Source organism: Hyaena hyaena, unplaced genomic scaffold (genome assembly GCF_003009895.1).
Source record: "Hyaena hyaena isolate Hyena2069 unplaced genomic scaffold, ASM300989v1 scaffold_435, whole genome shotgun sequence".
NCBI classification, from domain to species: Eukaryota; Metazoa; Chordata; class Mammalia; order Carnivora; family Hyaenidae; genus Hyaena; species Hyaena hyaena.
Genome location: NW_024081065.1, coordinates 1,365,783 through 1,390,399, shown reverse-complemented (window position 1 = coordinate 1,390,399; position 24,617 = coordinate 1,365,783). Strand labels below are relative to the sequence as shown.

Here is a 24,617-nt window from a genome sequence, read left to right as displayed (position 1 = left end):
CCGCTTTGCCCTGTCCCTAGAGTTATACCATACGGTGGCCCTGAGAGAGACAGTACATGGAAATGCTTAGGTCAGGCTGAGAGCAGACTATGCCAGAATCACACCTTCTTTGCCCATTAGCTACATGACTTTGAACGTTACATAACTTCTCTAAGTCTCACTGTTTTCGTGTAAAATGGGAACAATATGGGCAATAATAAGAGACATAATAATACTAGCTAACATTATTGATTGTTATTCTATCTTTGTTACTGCTGTGAACTGCCAATCTATATAAAACCAAACTACAGCAAGGCAACTGTTCCATAGAAGATCCCGTCACCTCCAGTCAAGGTTGGTTGCATAGCAGGGACTGGGGGCGATGCATGACAATTTCTCAACCCCACTATGAAGAAGCTCTTGCTCCTACACTCTTGCTTTCGAGATTTCCATACCTTCATCCAGTCTGGAGTAAACTGAGTCACTGATGTTCTGACTTGGTGCACTTAATCTTAAAGAAATAGCCATATAAGGAAAAAAATGTTTACTTTTTTTCTTGAGAGAGATGGAGGGGGGCACAGAGAGGGAGACAGAGGTATCCAGAGCAGTCCGCATGAACTGTAGCCCAGAGCCCAAGGTGGGGCTTGAGCTGAAATCAAGAGTCAGCCGCTTAACTGACTGAGGCACCCAGGTGCCCCTAGCCATCTGAAATTTTTAAAGCAAAACATAAACCAGCACCCAGGTTAAGAACAATCCTGATATCAAAAATGCTACTCTGACCCATGTTAGTTATATTTTTATGGAATTATTTAACCTTATACATGAATTAGTTTAAGGATATTATTTTATTTAGCACTTAATGCATCCTTGGTAAAAGCTTTCTAAACTCTATTTCATTTTAGGGGTGCCTGGGTGCCTCAGTCGGTTAAGCATCCAACTTCAGCTCAGGTCATGATCTCACGGTTTGTGGGTTCGAGCCCCACATCGGGTCTGTGCTGACAGCTCAGAGCCTGGAGCCTGCTTCAGATTCTGTATCTCCCTCTCTCTCTGACCCTCCCCTGCTCACACTGTCTCTCTCTCCCTCAGAAATAAATAAAACATTAAAAAAAAATTTAACTCTATTTCATTTTAGCATTATAACTTTGGCAGTTTAATACATGCTAGAAAGAGGATGAAATTGTAGGCAAATCATTTTGTTTTAAAAAATAAAATAATTCTAATTTTAAAGCTCAATTCAGTCTTACATTTATTCTACAAGAGACTCCATAACGAAATCGTTGGCTTAAGCCTTATATACTATAGTTTTTTAATAGAGCAGCCCCAATTAGTAAACTGTATTCATGCTAATGTACTTGCTTGGGGCGATAATCATCAGAGTCCCTAGTTCTGGTCCCTGCCAGTGAAAGTGCACCAGGAGTGGGTGATGTAGTATTGTAATTATACAATTAGCCTTGTCAAGGCATGCAGCATTGGGGATAGCAGGATCCTGAAGCTTAAAATGTGGCTAGCTGATATATGACTGTCATTAAGCTCATCCTTTGTTCACTTTGTGATGGGTAGATACTGAGCTTAGGAAAAGGATTCTTAATGAAGGATAAAATCTTTGACCCGCAGCCATTCTTTTTCATGTGCTCATAACCACTTAGCTCACCCTTCCTTTCCCCAACTGCACATGTATTCTGTTCCTCTCTCACCTTAGCCCAATGAAAAAGGACAAACATCTGCCAACAAGCTCTATTTAATCAATCACATTTAGATGATAGAAAGTGAAATTTTGAACAAATAGTGCTTAGCCTATTATTTACAATGATGACAATAAGGGATCTCCCTACCCTATGCTCCTTTCCATATATACATATTAAATTGGATATGGTGAAATCTTGACATGGAATTAATCTATATTTAAAATATAAATTCCTCTCAATAATATATTCATATTCAAGTCATTAAACATATCAGATCCATGCAATACATGTACATGTGTATATTTATGTTTTATATACACACAAATAATATCATACAAGGTGTGTATATTTATTTCACTGCATATAATACTAGATAGAATTATTCTAAATTTTGAACTTTTTCGGAAGGTAGAAAATCAGGGTAAAGCCTTAACTGCTTTCTCTCATTTAGTCTGTCTTCATTATTAACCTAATTTTCTACTCTTCTGGCTTCATGCCCTCTGGGTTTGATTGGGCCATCTTTTTTCTGTAGCCAGTGACCTGCTAAACCACTTTCCTATGGTAATTAGAAGGTACAGAAGTAGGAGTATAGATGTTCCCACTAAGTAATTGCAAGAGGATCTATCACTACACTTTGACTGTTGCGTCCCTCCTAGGTTAATAACTACACAGCACCCAGTTCTTTATAACCACTGTTCTAGAATTTATATGTGTCAATCTATAAAGGATATCCTTTGAAGTAATGCTACAAGTAATACTAATGCTAGACTCAGACTTGGCATTCAGAGTATTATATGTCCATTGTAATGTATGAAACATACTAATTTCAAAAAATATTTGAAAAAATAAATCATTATTACAAATATAGATCACAGCAAGACTTGAGTAAAAGTAAAATAAAAAAACTAGGGGGTTTGTGTGGTTATAAAGGGATGGCACGAGGTCATCTAATAGTCCTATGTCTTGATTGTGGTGGTGGTATTATGAATCAACACATGTGATAAACTTGGTTAGATCTACATACATGCTCACAAGGTTCATGTAAAACTGGGAAAATCTAAATAAGCTCTGTGTATTGCACCGATGTCAAATTCCTAGTTGCAATATTGTACTATAGTTATACAAGATGCTATTAGTGGGGAAATTGGGTGAAGGAGACATGAAAATCCTCTTTAATTTTTTTTAACTTTCTATGAATCTACAATTATTTCACAATAAAAAGTGGTGTTTGTTCATTTGTTTGTTTGTTTTAATGCCATCTGAAGAAGGGACTGGGCAGGTATAAAGGAAGTAAACTTTTGTTTTCCCCTCAGTCTCAATGTTTCTTTTTTCTTCTGTTTCCAGCCAAACCATTTGATCCCATCCTTTGTCTCTCTCATGTGCAGCAAAAAGCAAGTCCTGTCTCTCTAAATTACCGCAAGCATCCTTAAATCTGGGGGTAAAAATGGCCTTGAATGCATACATCTAAAAGATCATGAATATATATCACAACTTCCTTAGAGCAATGTTATAACACCAGTCTAAGGCTACAGTTTTAGAAACAAAAGCAATAGGGGAGCCATAAAATAGATACACCAGTCCTGCTACCTTGATTCTCCATTTGAGAAAATCGCTGTGCTCCTAAAAGCTACTACAATACCAAGCTTCACAGAGTCATGACTAATAGATGTAATTGCAAACATTTTACACACATGAAGTACAATTTAATCCATTTGGGTTGGATAGCTTTCACTTCTCTGTCAAAAAAAAAAAAAAGTACATTAAAAGTACTAGCTAACACATACATTTCCAGTAAAGAAATTAAGTTCTTTACTCTCTGGATGTGTATGGTAGCTGAATGAAAACCTCTGCTATTTATAGAAAGGAATAACTTCCAAGCTGAATTAGAGTTCCTCAGCATGCCAAACAAAACCACAGGCAAAGCAGAGCAAAAGGGAAACTTGCTATCTTATAGGTTCGACAAGGAACAACTTACATGATTCCTTCTCTAAGTGAGAGGCCTTCATATTTCATGCAAACCCCAGGAAACAATTAAGGTCTCACTGCAATTCTGGGACCTGTGTTCTAGAAACTGCATCAATAAACTTCATTTTCATCTCGTACATTCGAGATTTTCTCTTATCCCTTACTACCCCTTTTATATCACTCTCCTTTAAGGCAATGCGAATTTGGCACATAAATAAAAAGCATGAGGTTGTTTCAGGGAGGGGATAAACACGATTCAAATTCAGCCAGGTACTTTATCACCAATTTGGGAGGTTGCAATGTTATTAGACGTTCTGATATAAAGATGGAGAGGGAAAACTATCGGTAGAAAAGAGAGATTTAAAAAATTGGAAGGTTAAAATAAAAAAAGCATAAAAGTACATAGAGGTAAAAATCTAGCTGCCTCTCATTTAATATTCTATAGGGGGCAAAAGTCCATTACATCACTTAAAATTATCACAAGAGATATATGATTTTTAGACTAACTGTCTAATAATGTAGTAGTTATTTTCACTGAAATTGTAAACAGAGTATACAAATCATACAGAGCCAAGGAAAGGTTGCTGCCTGTCATGTGATGTAGGCTGGGGGATCTCGGGTGCCAGGGTGATATATGGATTCATATCCTGGCTTTATTACTATGAGAAATTAGGGCCTCAAACAAACTCTGTCACCTGTGTAGACTTCAGTTTCCCCATCCTCAACACAAACTCATCAGACGATTTTAATGGTGTTTCTTGGTCTCTCTTGTTGAGACTTTATTTTATTTCCCTACTCATAGTGGTATTTGGGACTCTCCACCATGTGTACTTGGCTTGTTTCTTGAGGCAGCCTTATGAGGTTGCCTTCGCCGTATACTCTGTCTCTTTCTCTTTCCAAACTCCTGCGGCTCAGTGTCCTACTGCTTCAAGCCTTCTCTGTTTGAGAGATGGGTGCGAGCGAAACGTACAGACCTCCCTAACCTCTCCACCGTCTTGCCTCTCTCATCAGATGGTTTTAAAGCTCATCTCTGTGAAGACTACAGGAGACTCAGAGTCCCAAGGAGCCCTCTCAATACCATCTGCTGCTGTAGTTACACCTTGGTTTTATTTGTTTAGATTTTCAAGTAAGATTTCACTGAAAACAATTGCATTCCTTAAAATTTTTTTTTATAAATCACTGAACTACATAATCTTCCAGGGCTCATTGCTATGACAAAATTTCAACAAATTCTGATATATATATATATTCTGATATATATATATATGTACACACATACATATTTAAGATTCACCACCTCCACACAGTAACTCTTCTGGACTGAATCCTTTCCAATGCAGTTTTCTATTGCTTTCTTTTCCTTTTGTGTACACAGCAAATTAAGATACTAGTTTGTGTTTTGTGTATGCTTCTACAGAATAAATAGGAAAACCTATATTTCTAATTGGGGCTCTTCATCTTTTTTTTTTCTTTTCAGGTTTTATTATCTGTGTTTGAGAGAGAGGGAGACAGAGTGTGAGCAGGGGAGGGGCAGAGAGAGAAAATTTAAAGTGAGCTCCAAGCTGTCTGCTCAGAGCCCAACATGGAGCTCAAACCTACGAAGCCTAAGATCATGAACTGAGCCGAAGCTGGATCTTTAACCAACTGAGCCACCCAGGCACCCTGGGGCTCTTCATCTTAAAGGGGTTTTTGTACTATACGACCTAAAATCGCAATTCCAAGATATCAGCACCCAGGAGATAAGTCTGTCTTAGGTTTTGTTGTTTGAGAAATTAATTTATTTCTATGTTGCGGCAGAGATGGGGTGGCATGTGGTTAAGGTTGAACTCAACAACCTAGAGAAAAATGGTTAGGTTCTCCAAGAACAACAAGGAAGGAAGGAATCACGAGTGACAGTTTCAGAAGGGGTTTGGAGTGGGGTGGGGGAGGCTATACTCCTACTCTTACTCTGAACCCACAGAGATGCTAGGTCTCACATGAGATGATCAGTGGTTGGATGCAGAAGATCTGGGAGATTGAACTGAATGAGGGAGAGATTTGTACAGACATAGCCAGCTAGCCTGAGGGAGGAAGAGAGTTTTGTGAAGCAGAGTTCAATCTTTCCAGTTACCCCCATCAGCCCTGTCTAGATCAGCTGACAGCCTACCACCCCCCAATAGGTGAATGAGCCCAGCCAAGACCCCATACCCACTCAGCAGACCTAAATTCATGAGAAATAAACAATTCAATTATATGCCAAATAAAAGAGAGAGAAAGGGACACCTGGGTGGCTCTGTTGGTTAAGCGTCCATCTCTTGATTTTGGTTCAGGTCATGATTTCACAGGTCGCTAGATTGAGCCCCATGACAGGCTCTACCTTGACAGTGCAAAGCCTGCTTGGGGTTCTCTCTTCCTCTCTCTCTGACCCTCCCCCACTGGTGCACATGTGCATGCTCTCCGTCTCAAAATAAACTTTAAAAAATAAAACAGAGAGAAAGAAAATGATTTGGAGGTCATGATGACTAGGCATACCTAACAGAGAGATTGGAGAACTCAGGTCCCATGGAGCTGAACAAGGAATACATTTATGTACCAATTATAAAGGTCAGAAATGTGCAGACTGCCCCTGTCTGCCAATAATCATATATCTCTTGTCAGATGCTTCAATATCCCCACAAGAATCCTTGTGGGGGCCTCCCAATACATGATTAAAATGGAGTTCCTAACCAACTTTGATAGGTGAGCACCAACTTGGAATAACTTTAACTTAGAAAATAAATAATGTAATGTTTCTCTAATCTGTTATCTCAGATCAAATTCAGTTTCATTTAACATGAGGAAATGATGGAAGAACTTCTCTGGGGCTGATTTGTATATTGTCCTGGAAAAATATTTCAAGTGAACTCTTTAATTGTACAAAGGTACAGCAATCTTCTGAAATGGATGGTCTTGAGAGCAATGATACATGTAATTTAAAGGAAAAAAAAAACAATGTCAATATTTATTGAGGGATACTATATGTTAGGCAATATATTAATACAGTGACACATTTTACTGTTTTATTTAATTGTTTTAAACACTCTATGAGCTAAATATTATCCTGGTGTTTAGATAAGGAAGTTCAGAGAGTTTAAAAAACTTGGCAAAAATTTTACAGCTATAGACTGGTAGTTGTCATTTGAAGTTTTTTTTTTTAATATTTTTATTTATTTCTAGGAGAGAGAGAGAGACAGCGCGAGCAGGGGAGAGTCAGAGAGAGAGGGAGTGACAGACTGAAACAGGCTCCAGGCTCTGAGCTGGCAGTCAGCACAGAGCCCGACGCGGGGCTCGAACCCACGAGCCGTGAGATCATGACCTAAGCGAAAGTCGGACGCTTAACCGACTAAGCCACCCAGGCGCCCCACTGGTAGTTGTCATTTGAAGCTAAATATTTCTAATTCCAAAATCTGTTTTCCTTAGTCAGTATAGTCTTAGTACGGTCTCAAAGAAAATTTTTAATATTCATGAATACAATAATAAATGAGTACAAATGATAAAAGAATATAATAAATGAGTACAAATGAATAAAGAAATATATATATATATATATTTTCCTGTTCTGTAGAAACTTCTATTTTTTCAGATTAACATCAAGTTGCTCCTATTTATTAATTTAAATTTGAAAACATAGGTTTGCTTCATTTTATGCAGACACAAGTATTCTCGTTTAGCAAAATGGAAAAATGGGTCTCCAAGTTCTCACAATTAGATTCAGAATTTTTTTTTTTTTTCAAAAAAAATTTTAACGTTTTATTTATTTCTGAGAGAAAGAGGCAGCATGAGCAGTGGAGGGTCAGAGAGAGAGGGAGATACAGAATCCGAAGCAGGCTCCAGGCTCTGAGATAGCTGTCAGCACAAAGCCTGATGCCGGGCTCAAACCCACCAACCGTGAGGTCATGACCTGAGCTGAAGTCGGACGTTTAACTGACTGAGCCACCCAGGCGCCCCTAGATTCAGAATGTAAACCCAGATTTTATTTGTCTATAGTTCATATTCTTTCTGTTACACTATGCTATCTTTCTGTAAAAGTCATGTCTAAATTAATTTTGATGCTAATAAATATTAAATAATTATAGTTTTAATAAATACTATAATAACATGTTAAGCACTAAAGCTTTGGTAGCAAATGTGCGAAGCCAATCTATGATCATATTTAACCATCACAACAGCTGGACAAATGGAGGCTGTTGCCCATTTTATAGATGAGGAAATAGATTTAGACACAGTAAGGAATTTGGCTAAGCCATACAGATGATAAGTGGTGGAACTAAATTAGGAACACAATAATACTTCCTTCTAAATTCTTCCCTAAAATACCAATGGATGGCACTGTCTCTCATCTCTCACCATATGAGGTGATGTTTTTTGTCTACTTGGTTTTTCTATCTATCTTTCCCAATAGAATATAAAAATCATGATAGAGGGGCTTATGGCTATTGCTCTTTCTTGAAACCCTGGATCTTGAGATGGTAACTATACATTATAACAAAATTTTTTAAATGAATAAATAAATGAATCTTTCCTAAAGACCACAGATATTCTCCTTTGTGATTTAAATCTCAAATGTCTAATGAAAACATAGATCTAAATAATAGACATAGACCTTGCAAGTATTCACTTATCAGGCTCCTTCTTTAGTGGGGAAAAACTGAATGATGTATCTTCATGAGATAATCAATGACTTGGCCATTATTCTTCATCCTTGGACTAGTTTGCAGCATGACCCTGGGAAAGTCACTGAAGGTATATATTCTGAATATAATTTTACCTTTGTCTCAGATTCATGCTACACTATTTTTCTAAAGATCTATTGATAATTTATTAGAATATATAATGCATTCAAAGTTACATAATACTGGTAAAAATGGTAAATTAAGTAAGATATAAAATGTAAATGTAAAATATTAAGATAAATATATAAGCTATCTATGTCTCTTTCAAAATGTGGCTATCTGACTAGGAAAAATAACTTCTATTCTCATTTAAACTGGGAATTGTTATTAAATGAGATTTAGCTATGCCATTAACACCATGGCTTTTTTCCAAAAATCAGAAATATTAAATATTAATCATAGGATTCTCTCTTCCTATCCCCAGCATCACCTAAGAACAAATGCTACGTCTTTTATAGCTGACATTCAAAATTTGAGTATTTTAAAAATAACATCATTAGAGCGTTTTAACTATGAATCTAAGTGCCTTTCCCTATTGCCTTCATATCAAATATATTCAAAAGAACACAGAGTATACATTCTTATTGTATGCTCAGCAGCACTTTAAGCAGAGAATATTACCTTGTTTTCATAATTACTCCATGAAATAAGTACTTTTATTATCCCCCCTTTTCAGGAGGCTCAAGAGATTAGCTTATCTAAGGGGACACAGCTGACAAGTGATGGCTCTGGAAATAGAGCCCAGTCACACTGGTTCTAGAGTCTGTATGCTCAACACAAACTAGTGCTGAATTACACATTTTAAATTTCTAATTTTGGGGCTCCTGGTGGGTCAGTCAGTTAAGCCTCCAACTCTTGACTTCTGGCTCAGGTCGTCACCTCACAGTTCATGGGTTTGAGCCCCACATCAGGCCTTGAGCTGAAGGCGCTGAGCCTGTTTGGGATTTTCTCTCTCTCTCACTCCATCTCTCTGCACCCCCTCCTCATGTGTGCTTCTCTCAAAATAAATGAATAAATTCTTAAGACATTAAAAAAAAAACCCTCTAATTTGTAGTGGCACATGTGATCAGTATCTACATTACATAATTGTTCTCAGAAGTTTTGAGCTTACTTTATCAAAATATTTTATAAATAAAATATTGGCTCAAAAAATTCCCCAAAGTTGAATGAGTATCTAAGGCTTTCCCAGAAAATGTAACATAGATGCTGATGAGAAGGCAATAAAACAATTCTCATGAAGAAAATGAAAAGTATTATTCATGATAGAACCTTTTGTTTCATGGGATATATGATGAGACACCACTACAGATGTCATGCTCCATATTCAGAAGTGCTGTTGAGGACAGCAAGGGACTTTAATCTGCAGTGATGTGTATGTTTTTGGAGAGGAGGGTGCTAAATGGCTTAAAGATCTTGATCAGGTAGCAGAGTTCCCTGCTTAGAACACAGGTATTTCAATCTATTGTTTTCTCCATTAGGACTTAATTCCCCTATTTTTCTGGTCTATAAATTAGAAGAATAATAAGCCGTGCCTGCTAGAGTTTCAGTAAAGATTAAATAACACAATGCACCTAAATCACCAACCAGATGCCAAGTGTATAAGACATGCTTTATCCACATAGACTCAGTCATCATTGGTGTTACTCACCATGAAGTTCTGTTACTCTGAATTCACATACACTTTTTAGAATCTGCTAAGTTGTCTTAAAAAGGGCTTGCCCAACTTGTTAGCAACAAGTGTGAAGGAAGGAATTCTCATCATTATTTCTATCCTGGATTCATAAAGTACCAGGAAGGCATATAGTATTATATGAACATTAAATAGTAATATATCCTGCTCTGCTTATCAAATTAAACCAAGTTCCAAATACAGCATTTACAGAGTTAATATGGCTGCCAAACAATTTTGGTGTTTAAATTTGTATTTTCTATGACATAGAGTTTTGTAGAATGATGTACTGAAGGAAATATGGAAAGGAAACTGGCAATATGGGTAAAACTTGTTAAAAATACTGTCTACCTTATATATAAAAACACAGATTAGTGGTTCCACTATTTATGTATTAGCCATACGAATTTAATCAAGTAACTTACAGTCTCTGTGATTTTATCTGTGAAATGAAAATCATAATGGTACTTACTGCATAGGTCTGTGATGAGACTAATTAATGAAAAAAATATACAGAGTAGTGGTTTGCACAGAGTAAGAGCTGGTTGATGGTAGCTATAATTATTATTTTCCTACATATTGTTGTATTTCCCACAGGTATGTTATAACACTAATATACATCAGTTATTTTACAGTATCCCCAAGTTTATCATTGAAAAAAAAAAAGGATGCAGCCAAACAAAATGAGTATTGAAGCAATTATGATGCTATCATACCTTCATGAGCCTTTCTTGGTAAGAATTGAAAGCAAAGAAGACAAAGCCTCTAAGTTACTGGAATAACTATTTTAAAAATACTTGTGTTTACTCAGACCATATTACTTACATTTTATAGACATTTTTAAAACAATTCTCTGTGTTGAGGCTTTCATCTTATACTTAATAAAAAAGAGACTGTTTTTAAACAGCTCCATGTTCCAGGAGCTGAGCCAAGGAAGCTACATTGGACTGTTTTATTTAATATTTGCAAACCACTATGAGGAAGTATATTAGTTTTTTTATTGCTGTATCTAATTACCATAGATTTAATGGCTTAAAACATTACAGATTTATTTTCTTACAGTTGTGGACGTCAGAAGTCCCGAATTGGCTTGTAAACTGGAATAAAATCAAGGTGCGGCAGTCCTGAGTATTGTAAGGAGAATCTACTTCCTTTCTAGAGGTAGATTCTATTTTCCAGCCTGTGGTCCTTCTGTATCTTCAATGCACATCACTCTAGCTTTGCTCCCATTTTTATATCTTCACTTACTCTGATCCTTCTGCCTCCTACTTACAAGAATTCTTAGAGTACATTAGGCCCACTTGGATGATCCAGGGTAATCTCTTCATCTCAAATTCCTTAATTTAATAACATTCACAATTCCCTTTTAACATGCAAAGTAACATATTCATAGGTGCTGTGGACGGGATATAACATATTTCAGGGTAGGGAGTTTTGGCCTACCAGAAGTAGATACCATTATACTCATTTTGGAAATAAGAAGGTAGTGATTATGAACTCTGTTCATACATTAAGACAAAAATTCGAAAAGGTTGAATAATTCACTCAAACTCACAAAACCAAAAAGTGGGGACCAACATACTAATGTAGCTCCTTCTGATCCTAAACCTATTTCCACTACACAAGTCTGCCCCAAAATAGAAAAAAAAAAAGATGAAGGAAGGGTTCCCTCCTTATGGGTAGACTTTTTCATGTTCTTCATGCATTAAAAATATTTATTAATGTTTATTGAATGGCTACTATACCAATTTTTGGTGCTGGGAAGAAATATGAATCAGACTGAGTAGCTAGGTAACTGCAAATTTTCCTATATATTTAAATACCTATAACTCTTCAGTCTATATTGAGAGTTTCAACCAAATTCAACAACCTAATCTAAAGCTCCACTTTCATGTTCTATAAACCTTTGCAATTTGCCATGTCTGGAACTGAACTCTTGAATTTTTTTCTACAACTGTGTTCAATTCCTCAGACTTCACCAGCTCAGGAAATAGCACCACCATATTTCCCACAACTTATCAGCATTCAGATGCCTAAATTTATTTCAAAAATATATCTTTTTTATAGTTTATTTATTTTTGAGACAGAGAGAGACAAAGCATGAGCAGCAGAGGGGCAGAGAGAAAGGGAGACACAGAATCCAAAACAGGCTCCAGGTTCTGAGCTGTCAGCAGAGAACACGATGCGGTGCTCAAACCCACGAACCGCGAGATCATGAACTGAGCCTAAGTCGGACACTAAACCAACTGAGCCACCCAGGTGCCCCTCAAAAATATATCTTAATCCTATTTACTTCTCCTTATTTTCATTAACCCCAGACTTCTGACTGGTATCCTCATTTTAATTCTTGGATTGCCTTGATCTCAGCTCCATACATAAACTGGCAATGTCCCGTTAGAATGTAAAATACTTCAATATCTACTGTATTTATAATTAAATCCAAACTGTTCATGCTACACAAGGTTGCCACATACCTTGTTCTGATTAAGGAATTTGTGTCCCTGTTGTCTTTGTGTAACTAGTGATAGAGCCTTCTTTCACTCCCAAAAATGTTCCAGTTGGATGATAAGTTACAAGGTCATCATATCTATATGGTTCTTGTAGAATCTTTCTTCTGCCTAAATTTTAATCCAATAGCCAAATCTTCTCCTCCCTCAGGAATCAAGGGTGCCTTCCTTAAGTGTCCCCTGTAATTATTTTTCTTTAAAATGTGAACCAAAATATTGAGTATAATCCCTTTATTAATTGTTTTATCTGTTAACTATTCTGGTCATTAGGGTATACAAAGACAACCAACCCATGTCCATGTTTTTTGTACCTAGACAATTCAGGCAGCATAGCATCCAGTACATGGAAGGTGTCTACAAATGTTTATTAAAATGTTAATGACTAAATAAACTTGTCATACAGTTAGACAATTATGTAAACTACATAGTATACCACTTAAATAATAAAAATGTGTTCAAGATACCAATGACCGAAACCAATGGAGACACAAAAGAATTTGCTTCTGTTTGGAGAAAAAGGTTGAGTAGGGAAGGTTCCATAAGGGGAGGAACCCAATCAGCAACGATGGATGAAAAGGATCATGGTATGTGATCAAGAAGCTATGAGGAAAGATTTCTAAGCAGAAAGGATGGCATTTACACAGGTAAAATGGCTTTAAACAGTGCAATTATTCAGGGAACTCAAAGTAGCTACTATTATTAGAGTGTACAGCCTTGCATAAATGATATATTAATGTCATGAATCCCTAAGGACAAAACCTAAATTATGAAGAACACTGCAGAAAACATAGAGAACAGCAAAGAAATTTGAAATTTAGTTTTGTTTTCATTTATAGTGCTAGAATGATTTGAGAATTTCTATAGCATGCTTAGCTCACCTCATAATTTACTGAAGTTCTTAGGTAAGTAAATCAATTTTTGAAGAGTTGTGTTTCAAACTTCATTATTATAAAAAATTATTTAAGTTGTGAGTTTGATAGTTAATAGTAACAAAAATATAATACATGATCCATTGTGAAACTATAATGGAATTTATGGTATAGAAAACAAACTGGGCTTTTCCCTTAGATAATTTTTGGGTTTACATTTTAAGAATTACCTCAAATTTCTATTCTGGGAAATAAATTTTTATTCATTCATAGGCTGTAAAAAGAAATACACTAGAATTACTAAATTAACATTGTGGCATTTACATAATACAAATGCAAAGATGAACATATCTATAGATTTAACTGAACATTAGGTCAATTTGTGATGTAAACAAAGGTTCAAATAGAGAATTAAAACCCATTTCACATCTATTTATCCAGGAGAGAATTTTCAAGACATATTTGAATGTAAAACATGGACACGGACACCAGAAATTTCACAATGGTGGATTGCAAGGCATAAATGCTTCATTTGGCTTCCAGAACACTTCAGCAGTTTGAGCCAAGATTTAAATTTGGATAAGTCACATTTAAAAAATCCAGAATTTTGACCCCTCAGACAACTTGGAAGACCACAACACTTGTGGGAAAAACCACAGTCCTGTTAGAGGGCAGTGGTGTTCTCTAGGTCACCACAGTGCCACTTCCCCATCACCTCAGGTCTGAGATCCGTGCCTCTTCTTAATGCATGTTACATGCCTGAGACCTTGTGCTAGACTGAGAAACCCCAACCGTTAAAGACTAATTCAGAATTATCAAAATGTCTAGGAGAATATTTAGAATTTGGTAATTTGTAATACTGAGATTAAATGTACATACTATCTAAATAAAATCATCTAAAATGGGATAATTCTTACATTGTCTTTTCTTTCTTGGATTTTGTTTCTTAATTCAACTATATTAAAACAAACAAAAAGCCAAAAAATTTGGTAGAACATTTTTTTTTCCTTCTGATCAGTTTTGCATCTGGTCAATATAACACAAACAGCAGTAAAAATTCCCAAAATATATAACTATATAATGTGTTTGATTTGTGATTTGAAGCAAATACTTCCTTATATCTTTCAATATAGCAAAAGTAATTTATTTTACTTAAATATACTGACAGACTTGACGTATTTTCAGTATCTACTATTCTAGATTAGGAGATAAGAGAGGAGAGGCATTTCCATGGGAAGTGATGGGCACTTACCTTAGCTATCTGGACACACCAGTTAAGCAGCAGCTGGGATCCAATGTTATCCTTGTGTTCATGGACATAATCCAACAGGCAGCCATGGGGCATAAGCTGTGTAACCAGCTGAATGGTTGGGCTCAGACACACACCCAATAACCGGACTAAGTGCGGATGGTCCATACTTGCCATTATCAAAGCTTCCTATTAAAACAAAAACAAAAACTAATTTCAAATCAAATTCCTTTATAGTACTCACTATATTAATGGTGCCAATAATAATTTTGGAAATGTATTCTCATTCAATGGAAACCATTAAAAATGAAAAGACACTACTACAGCTATTATATTCTTAAAGTGATTTAATTCAAGTAAAATTAAGTGAAAAACAAAGACTATACACTTATTAAGATGGACAATGTTATAGAAATAAATGCATATAAAATTAATATTAGTATTTTGTCTTTTGTAATATGGATAATATTTGATTTTACCCACTGCTAAGTAAGTTTATATTGAATCTTGACTTACACTGCAGATTTTTAACTTTTGATTTTTGGTTCTGGAGTACAATAATCCATACAAATGTAATTATTTGTACAAAGTATAAGGTGAACCAAAGGTAAGTCATCCATTATTAGTCTGGAGTCAGATAGAATACACATGTGTAATTTATAAATTATAAATATCAAAACTTAAAACAATGATAAGCAATATGCCCATTGTGGATTTATGTAGAAAAACAAACCTTAGAATTTACTCCATAAATTTGCCTTTACTCAATTTTATTTCATTTCCAAAATTTCAAGTTATGTATTAGTCACAGAATCATAAAATATGATAGCTGAGTGAGACCATGAAAAATTGTCTACTTCAACTTTATCATTTCATGAAATGAGAAAACAGCTCTAATTTCTTATCATAATCATGTTATTTTTGTTTAATGAAGATAAAATTGGACATATGATAGTTATTTAGTGCATCTTAGACTCCAATAAAGTTATTTTAAGTATATTTACTACAATTTAAAACAAATAGGACCTTACATGCCAAACAGAAAAAATAAGCTGATAAAATGCTATCAGCCCTACTCAAAAGACTATTCTGAGTCTCTGTAAGCAGCTGAAATTATTGTTTTCCAGATAGCTTCCAAGAAGATGCTGCCATTCTTCCTCCCCAATAGCCCTAGGCAACCAGAGGCAAAGAACGGGGAGGATACCAGTTTTAATGCTTCTTTGATGAGCCCACCACCATAGCAACACCTTGAGGACTAGCAGCCCAAAGAGCACTGAGTAGTTTATAGGTACTATGAGACACTCAGCAACTGCCCAAACTATTTGGGGAAATTTCTTTATGGACTGGAGTTTCTGCACCACGAGCAAGGCCAGAAATTTGAGTCATTAGTATGGCCTCATCTGGGTCCAAAAAGTAGAAACATTTTGGTTGTACTTGCTGCATATTTTAGTAAACATTTGAAATAAAGTAAATCAATGTGGTTATAAGGAGAACACAGATAGGAATGTTAGCAAGTAATATTACCTGTTATTTAATCCAGTATTGTTATTCATTAATTAATTATTAACATTAATATTGAAAGTAACCACAGGATTCCTTCACTGAATTCTGATATGCACACATATAGAAATACACATATAAACCAACAAATAAGGAAAACATGTAATCAAATTAAATAAATTTAATCAAACACAAAATTAGATATTATCTAATTACATTAGCTTTATATTGACTGCATTTTCTCTATTTCTCTTCTAGTGGCTCTCAGTCTTTCATGAGCATGAGGTGTGTCATTACAAGTAGTTATCCTGGCCCCACTCCTAGATAATCTGGTCTAGAAATTGATCACAAAGCTGTATTTGTAGCAAGCTCCCCAGGTAAAGCTACTATAAGGAATAGGAAAGTTGAGGACCTCTGGAACACTGCCAAGAAACGTATCTGAAATCCACTGCAAAAGGAGTAACTTGCAACGGTGGTTTGATCCTCCTTATAAGCCTAGAAGCAGTCAAAGGAGGCAGTGATTCTCAGCTGTAAAAGGAGAAAACCAACGTGGTGAGCTTACTGCCCCAGGTCATATGAAAACCGGCAGGATCAGGGTTAAGAATCAGGATTTCTGATTCAGTTCCATCAGCACCTCATACTGTAGATGCTTATTGTGTTAACAAGAAAACAGCTCTAAACACCTGACATCAGATGTACCTGAAGAACTGGGTCAAATTATACTTTAGTTCCTGAGGATCAACTAAAATCAAACAACAAATTTGCACTAACAGGAAAACTGCCATCACTTACCATTTGCTTTCAGAAAAAGCCAAAGAAAACATATTTATCAGATTTACTGAGACTATTATTTGGTACAGACCATTTCTTGAGGAAGAAAATGATGAAATTTAAGGTAAAAGAATGATTTTTAGGTTATTTTAGGCTTCTTTTTCAGATGAAATATATAAACAATGTTTTTTTTTTCTATTACAACTCAAGGAGTAATGATAATTTCATTCTAAATATGCATGCAAAAAGTTTACATCAGAAGAGTGTAAAAAAGTCACATGAAAGTTCTCTTTTAACAAAATCTATTAGTAAGTCCTGGCAAAAAAGCTGGGGTTGTATTAAGGAAAATTGCTCATCACACTACAAAGAGTATTTGAAACCAAATTGCAGAGTATTTGCATAATAGTTCTCTTTTTTTGAGAAATAAAAGATGAACAAGACACTAATTGTAGGTTTTATTTTTTTCATAAAGGAAATAGCAGATGGCTTTTTTGGGGGATAGGGAAAGAGATAAAGAAAAGGGAACGTGGATTCATTTAGAGTGATGAGAGGGATAGAGAGGGAAAAAATTCCAATATTTTAATAATGGAGTGTTGGGTTTCAATAAATTGCTCTGTGTTGAAGTTAATAATGTCCCCTGTTACCTATCTCTGTGTGGGGCCTATGGAAGCAATTTTGGAATCTTCGCTGCTGTCACTAGAAAATGTCACTGAAGGCCACTGGAATAAATACAAGTTGACAGGTGCATTATCTATTTTTTTTCAGAAATCAAATTAGTTTCTGTCTTTGTTTTCCCTATTTCTTTATAAAAATTTTTCTTGTAGGTGAATTAGAGTTTTCTCATTGGACAGAGGGGAAGAATGTAACAGGTGCTACAGCAAAAACTCTAAATCAAGAGCATTTTTCTTTATAATGAAGTCTGGTTTGAATAAGGACTTTTTTTTAACTATCAAGGGACGACCAGGGCATAAACAAAAACCTCTGAAGCATGTGTGATATTTTTCTATTGCCTATGCTATTTGTATCTCTATTTGTGTCTGAAGGGAAGACATTTCTGTACAATAATAAAAGCAAGCAATACCATTTGTCATATTAAGGCATCATTTTGCCCAGTCTTCAGATGTTTATACCTTGCCACTTAAATTTGTTTTCTCACTCATGTTGATCAGTGGTTTCACAAAAAGAAAAAGAAAAAAAAACATATGGCCAGTGAAAACGTATGTGATATTCTTTTTTTTAATGTTAACTTCAGCCAAGCTTTCACTGTTTCATTATGTCTATGGACCATTACTTCAATACCCTCCAGCTGAAAATGGGTAAAATCTCACTGTATCAGGGATAAGGAAGATAAAAAAGGAGGATAGAGGGTAAAAAAAAAAAAGACAATGTAGACATAAAACTGTGTTTTACTCAACAGTCAGCAGATTTGTGAGTGCTTGGCACAAACGCCTCTCCTAAAGATAGTGAGGGTGATGGTGATGAAGAAAAGAAAGAAAATAATGATGACAGCAGTGATGACAAATGAAATAAAATTATTGGTCCATAATAATGTTTTACAAACATGTTTTGCTGTAGATGGTATCTAGATAATAAAATAAATGAAATCCTCATCTGTTTCCTCAACATCTAGAATAAATACTGATTTACTTGAGTAGGTGAGCAGCAATTAGACAGAGTGAATTAATATGCCATTAAATCTAAGCTTGTCCATATTGTTCAGTCATCTCAGCACTCTTTTAATCTCTGCTATCATTTTTATATATTATTGTGTCCTAATAAAAGTTAGGATTCTTCTAACTTTTGATGTCAAAAATTTCCATTTCCATACTCCACAATTCACCCATTTAGTAGCTGGATCTTAGATTTAGACATTACTTAACAGTGCTACAGGATGAAGAACTTCATGAATAATTCTATACTAGGTAGCTTTCCACTTTCTGGTTGTGTTTCCTACCTTCCCTTACCCTTAGTTACAATGAATTTCCCTTCATCCTTATTATATTTTCCTATCCCTTTGTTATACATTTACTCACTTAAAAGTATTTATTGAGGACCTACAATGTGCTTGCCACTGTTACTGAAGTTGGGTCTACAACACCATCTCTATTCTCATGAAGCTTTCATTCTACCAGGAGAGAAAACCAATACAGAGGAAAAACAAATATAAAACAGTTGCATAAGTAATTATAAGTCATTTAAAGGGTATGGACAAAATAAATAGAACATTGTCATAGTATGATGGTGGTTTCAGAGCTACTTTAAATAAGGGTAGTCAAGAAATGTGTCCTGAGATCTGAATTGTGAGATCCAGCCAGATAGACAAATTCAAGAAAAGAGCCTAAGAACTTGGCAAATTTGAGAAGCTCTGACAAGACTCAAGGGTCTGGAATTGAGCAAGAGCTGTAATAGCAATGAGATAAAATTGGAAATGCAAGTAGGGGCCAGGTAATGAAAAGTTTTGCAGTAGTGAGAAGAAGACTGGATTTAATCATAATTTTTTTATGATGCCTGCTTTTATCATCCCTGCTTTCTGTTATGCTTCATTTGCTCCTCTCAGCCTGAACTCCAGTGTTGACTATTATAATAAAGCATGTACTGTCATCATATAATTTTTCCCCTTCATATTCCCATTTTGCTACTCGTTGGCCAGAAGTAACTCCCACCATCTGAATTTTCAAACTTTCAGATGTTGTTAGAGAAAGGTATGGGTCCATGGAGATTTGTCCTCAGTCTCCTCATTTGATCTTCCAAAAATAGTCCTTTGCTGTATTTTAAAATTTCTTACTGAGTCCACTACATTTATTATGATGTGTATCTCTGGGTAGGCAAAAAAACAACATAAATAACAAAAACAATATTTTACCATTCACAGTAGTATTTACTCTGCATATTGTGTTCCTGACACCATTCTGTTTTGTTCCTATGAATGATTTTGTCATTGTTTATCTCTAGTGCAACTTCATCTTCACTCCATATTGGCACCTTCACTGTATACTTAAATGTACTCTATCCTAAAAGCAAAAGTTCCTTATATTTGCCATTTATTTACTTTGGGAATATTTGCTATTTTCACTTTGGCTATTTCGTCATTATATAGTCCTTCATTCCCTGGGGTTCTAGTTTTTCTAAAACTTACTATATTCTTAGTATTCAAATCATTTTTGAAAAAAGAAATAGTAAACTTTCTACCAGTCACCTGGTTTATCCTTCCATTTTTACATTTTCCTGAGTTTCTGCACTGTTTTATCTCACTGACCATGCTACTTTTTGAAAATCTCTCTGTGGCTGATGTTAATATTTTATTCTATCTTAAATCTTCAGTCTGAGTGCTCTTATTACAATTATTAGTACCTGCTTTTTCTTTCTGTATATTAAATGTGGAAATGTTACTTTGATTTTGTCCCTAATATTCTTTGTTTTCATCTGTAATCTCTTGCATCTATAATTTTATAACTTTAAGGAATTTGACAGAGTTATCAAAAATATATGGAGTCAGTATAAAATCTTGTAGTTTTTCATGATTTGTTTTAGTTTGAAACTCTAAATACCATTGCTATTTACAAGATAGAAAACAAAATTCATTATAATCATATCCAAAATATCTGTGCAAAATACCTGTCTAAAATATCCCAAACATAATGTGGTGCCTGAGTGGCTCAGTTGGCTAAGTGTCCGATTCTAGCTCAGGTCATGATCTCACAGTTTGTGAGTTAGAGCCCCACATTAGGATCTTCTGCTATCAGCACAGATCCTGATTCAGATCCTCTGTCTCCCTGTTTCTCTGCCCTTCCCTTGCTCATTCATTTTTTTCTCTCTCTCTCAAAAATAAACATTTAACCCCATATGTTTGCACATATAGGTGGATTAGGAGGAAGTCAATGGAGGATGATGCAGGAAAAAAAGGGGAAAAATAGTTGGGGAGAGGGAGAGAGGCAAACCATGAGAGACTCTTGAATGCTGAGAACAAACTGAGGACTGATGGGGGTGGGGGAGAGGGGAAGGGGGGTGATGGGCATGGGGGAGGGCACTTGTTGGGATGAGCACTGGGTGTTATATGGAAACCAACTTGACAATAAACTATTTAAGAAAAAAATAATAAAATAAAATAAATTTTAATTAAAAAATTAAAATTTATTAAAAAATTATACTGTGCCCATATTCTAAGCTTTCTTTTCCATTCCTATAATTTCATCTGTCACCTCTGATCAGGAACAAATAGCTTTTTATAAACATGTATCTCCTATCTAATTTTTATTAACTATTTGTTAAATCTTCCATCACTGATGATTATTCTGAAAGCAGAAATATTATTTGATCATATTCATTAGTCCATTACCGAATTCTTATAGAGCATTTGATTCATAGTAAGGAAGCAATGTAATTTTCTTAACAAATGAACAGAACATTGTAATTTTTATATTTCTCCCCTCCCACCCTACCTCATCCCAGGAATCACCCCTTTTTCAAATGTTTTCTGGTCATCTTGACATAGAACTCAAATTTAAGGCACAGGTAAATTTCTTCATAAGAGCTTATCTGATAACTTTTAATTTTTTGTATTTCAGAAACATTTTCTAATTTAGTTTTCAAATCTTGGATTCCTATTTGACATTCTTTTCCCATTGTTTTTCATTCTACTCATAGTGAACATTTTGTAAAGTTTTATTAATTGTTTATTCCATTGGAGTTCAAATATACAGGGTTCTATGTATTTTCATTCTGACACCTACTTAAGTTCAGACTCTCATCACTATTTTTAAAAGAATCTGATTTTTTCTTTACCTCTGATCTATTTTTGTTATTACCAATAAAACATTCTAGGCATTTTCGTAGTGCCACATAGAGAGCTTTAACATCGCATGTATTCAATAAATATTTGTTGAATTAAATTTGACATGCTGAAAATTATAACAAATTTTGTAATAAAGAAGCTAAGACTATTTCCAGCTATGATACTAATGATCTGTGGGACTGGCCTGCTATTTCTCTTTGCTGCTCAGTATCCAGTCTACATCCTTCTTCACTTTTCCATGTATCCAGTGAAACTGAACTAAATGGATTACAACAGTTTATCTTGTCTCCTAGGTTTCATTAGGGGTCAGCCAATGAAAAGCAAGAGCAGAATATTGAAAGAGGAGAGTGAGGTTAGTATTTATCCTTCACCTCCACTTTCCTGCAACCCCCAAAGGCCTCACTGCTGTCAGTTCATGGTAACCTTCTCCTTGCTCTTTCAGGCCTAGCAGTTCCATTACTAGTGTTGAGATACTTCAACAATCCGTTGGTGTCCCTCAACCCTGTCCATATCTTTATTAAAACTCCTTTGCTAAACTCTCTATCATCACTCCAGCTTTGTATACCACATGAGTCCTACTGGGATTCCTCTGATGCAGTAATCTTGGACAAGTCACATAACCTAATATTTATTCGTAAAATGACAGATTGGGTCACTGTTGACAAAACATGGCATGCATGCTATACCAATACCCATTCCTCTTGCCCATGGGAGATATTGCTAAACAGTCACTGTAGTTGAATCCTAAAATATACCCAAATTCTAATCTCAAGAACCTGTGAATATTACCTAATTTGGAAAAAAATGTCTGCACAGATATGATTAAGCTAGGACTTTTGACATGAGGAGATCATCCTAGATGATCCAGGTGGCCTTAATGCCATTACAAGTATCCTTATAGAGAAAGGTAGAAGGAGATTAGATACAAACACACAGAGCAGAATGCAACCTGAAGAAGCAGCACAGATGACAGTGATGTAGCCACAGGCCAAGGAGCACCTGCAGCCACCAGAAGCTAGAGGAGGCAAGGTACAGGTTTTGCCTTAAAGCTTCTGGATGGTATGCAGACCTACCAACACCTTGATTTCAGAAGTCTGGCCTCCAGAAATGTGATTTAACATATTTCTGTTGTTGTAAGTCACCAATTTTGTGGTCCTTTGTTATAGCAGCCACAGAAACTAATACAATTACTACAGTCTTTCCTTCCTGGACTAAATAAAAATTCACAATCCTTCATTATTCAATACTTTATGCAACCCAAATGAATTTATTGGGATGTAAAGGTGAGATTAAATATCATTGCCTTGATTTATATGTATTTTAAAAATTAATGTTGCTACCAAACCTTATTTAATTTTGATGTACTATATTAGTGTAATCTAAATGATGCAGGGGGCCTGGGTGGCTCAGTTGGTTGAGCGTCAGAGTCTTGATTCATGATTTTGTGGGTTCGAGCCCTGCATCACAAAGAGCTTACTTGGATGCTTTTAATTTATTTGCAAATTAGCATATATGTACAATAGCTAAATTATACAGTATATGCAAAGAACTTATCATAATGTCTAGTGGGCTCAAAAAATTTAGTTATTACATTAATATTAAATCAATTATATCAATAAGTAATATTATTGTTGAGTAGTACAAGCATGGCCAACAGTCAAGAATAAAAAAAAAGCTGTAGCTGTAGGGTGTCTGGTCACTTTGGTCTTTTTGAGTCTCATGGGGGAAATTTGGAAAGGAAGGCAGAGAAACTGACTATCTATCTATCTATCTATCTATCTATCTATCTATTTTACTGTTAGCAGTTTAGAAGCTATTATGTTCCTATATAAGCCCATGGAGGGCTAGAAATATCTCTTTTCACCGTCAATATAAAGTAGTTAGGAAGAGTTAGGAGAAGGCCCAAAGTGGCTTATTGAGTTGCAAGAGAATTTCAAGGACTACATAAATTTGTTCTGTAACAAACTGTAGCCATGATAGCAGTAATAATAGTAAATAGCAATCAAGGTTAAAGTAGATAATAGAGACCAAGAGGTACCGGTGAATGTTTATATTTACGGCAGAAACACTTTATAATATACTGGTTAATCTTAGCAAAGTTACAGCAGAAACAGCCCAGACTTGTCTGTAATTCACATTTCAGAAATGATATGGAAGAACAGGAAGGGTCAACATGGATCTTCTGGAGAGGACACTGCAATATGCTGTAAAGAATGACAACATGGGTGCCCGTGTGGCTCAGTAAATTAAGTGTCCAAATTCATGTCATGATTTTCATGTCATGACTTTAGGTCGTGATCTCACAGTCTGTGAATTTGAGCCCTTCATCAGACTCGGTGCTGACGGCTTGGAGCATGGAGCCTGCTTCAGATTCTGTGTCTCCCTCTCCTCTGCCCCTCCCCCACTCACATTCTGTCTCTGTTTCTCAAAAATAAATAAATGTTAAAAATTAAAAAAAAAAGGAATGAAAACAGAAACATACTAGGAATAGAATAAATCATCTAAAGCTATAGATTCTACCACCAGGGGGAAAGGAATAATGATTAATTTACAAATAATGATTTACTGATTTCATTGTACATAATGAAATCTCTCTAAATGAAACTCAATTCTCTTTATAAATAAAACTCAATTTCTGTACGATTTATTTAATCTGTAAGATCAGTATTTAGTTTAACTATAGCTTTTTGGTGTTAGTAAACATTATTATATTTTTAAAGTTACCTATTAAAAAATAAACATAAAGTCATCTATTAAAGAATTCCATCAGATCATCATAATTGTTTCTTTTTGTTTAATGGTGCCTGGCACTATGCTGATGATTTTACATATGAACAGTCCTCGGGACAGTGTTGTCCAACAGATACTATTATGTCTAACTGATAAGGAGACAAGTTTGAGAAGGATAGCAATTTGCCAAGATCCTAAATTTAGTAAGTA

The 24,617-nt window shown here is 35.3% G+C and overlaps 1 protein-coding gene across 1 annotated transcript in view; it reads right to left on the bottom strand.

Annotated features, from left to right (window-relative positions):
• The window catches only part of ERBB4 (erb-b2 receptor tyrosine kinase 4), a 722,586-nt gene that overhangs the window by 142,857 nt on the left and 555,112 nt on the right, over positions 1–24,617 (bottom strand). Inside the window, exon 23 of the mRNA XM_039252967.1 lies at positions 14,618–14,803. Coding sequence (XP_039108898.1) covers positions 14,618–14,803 — 186 coding nt within the window. The remainder of the gene's footprint in view (positions 1–14,617; positions 14,804–24,617) is intronic.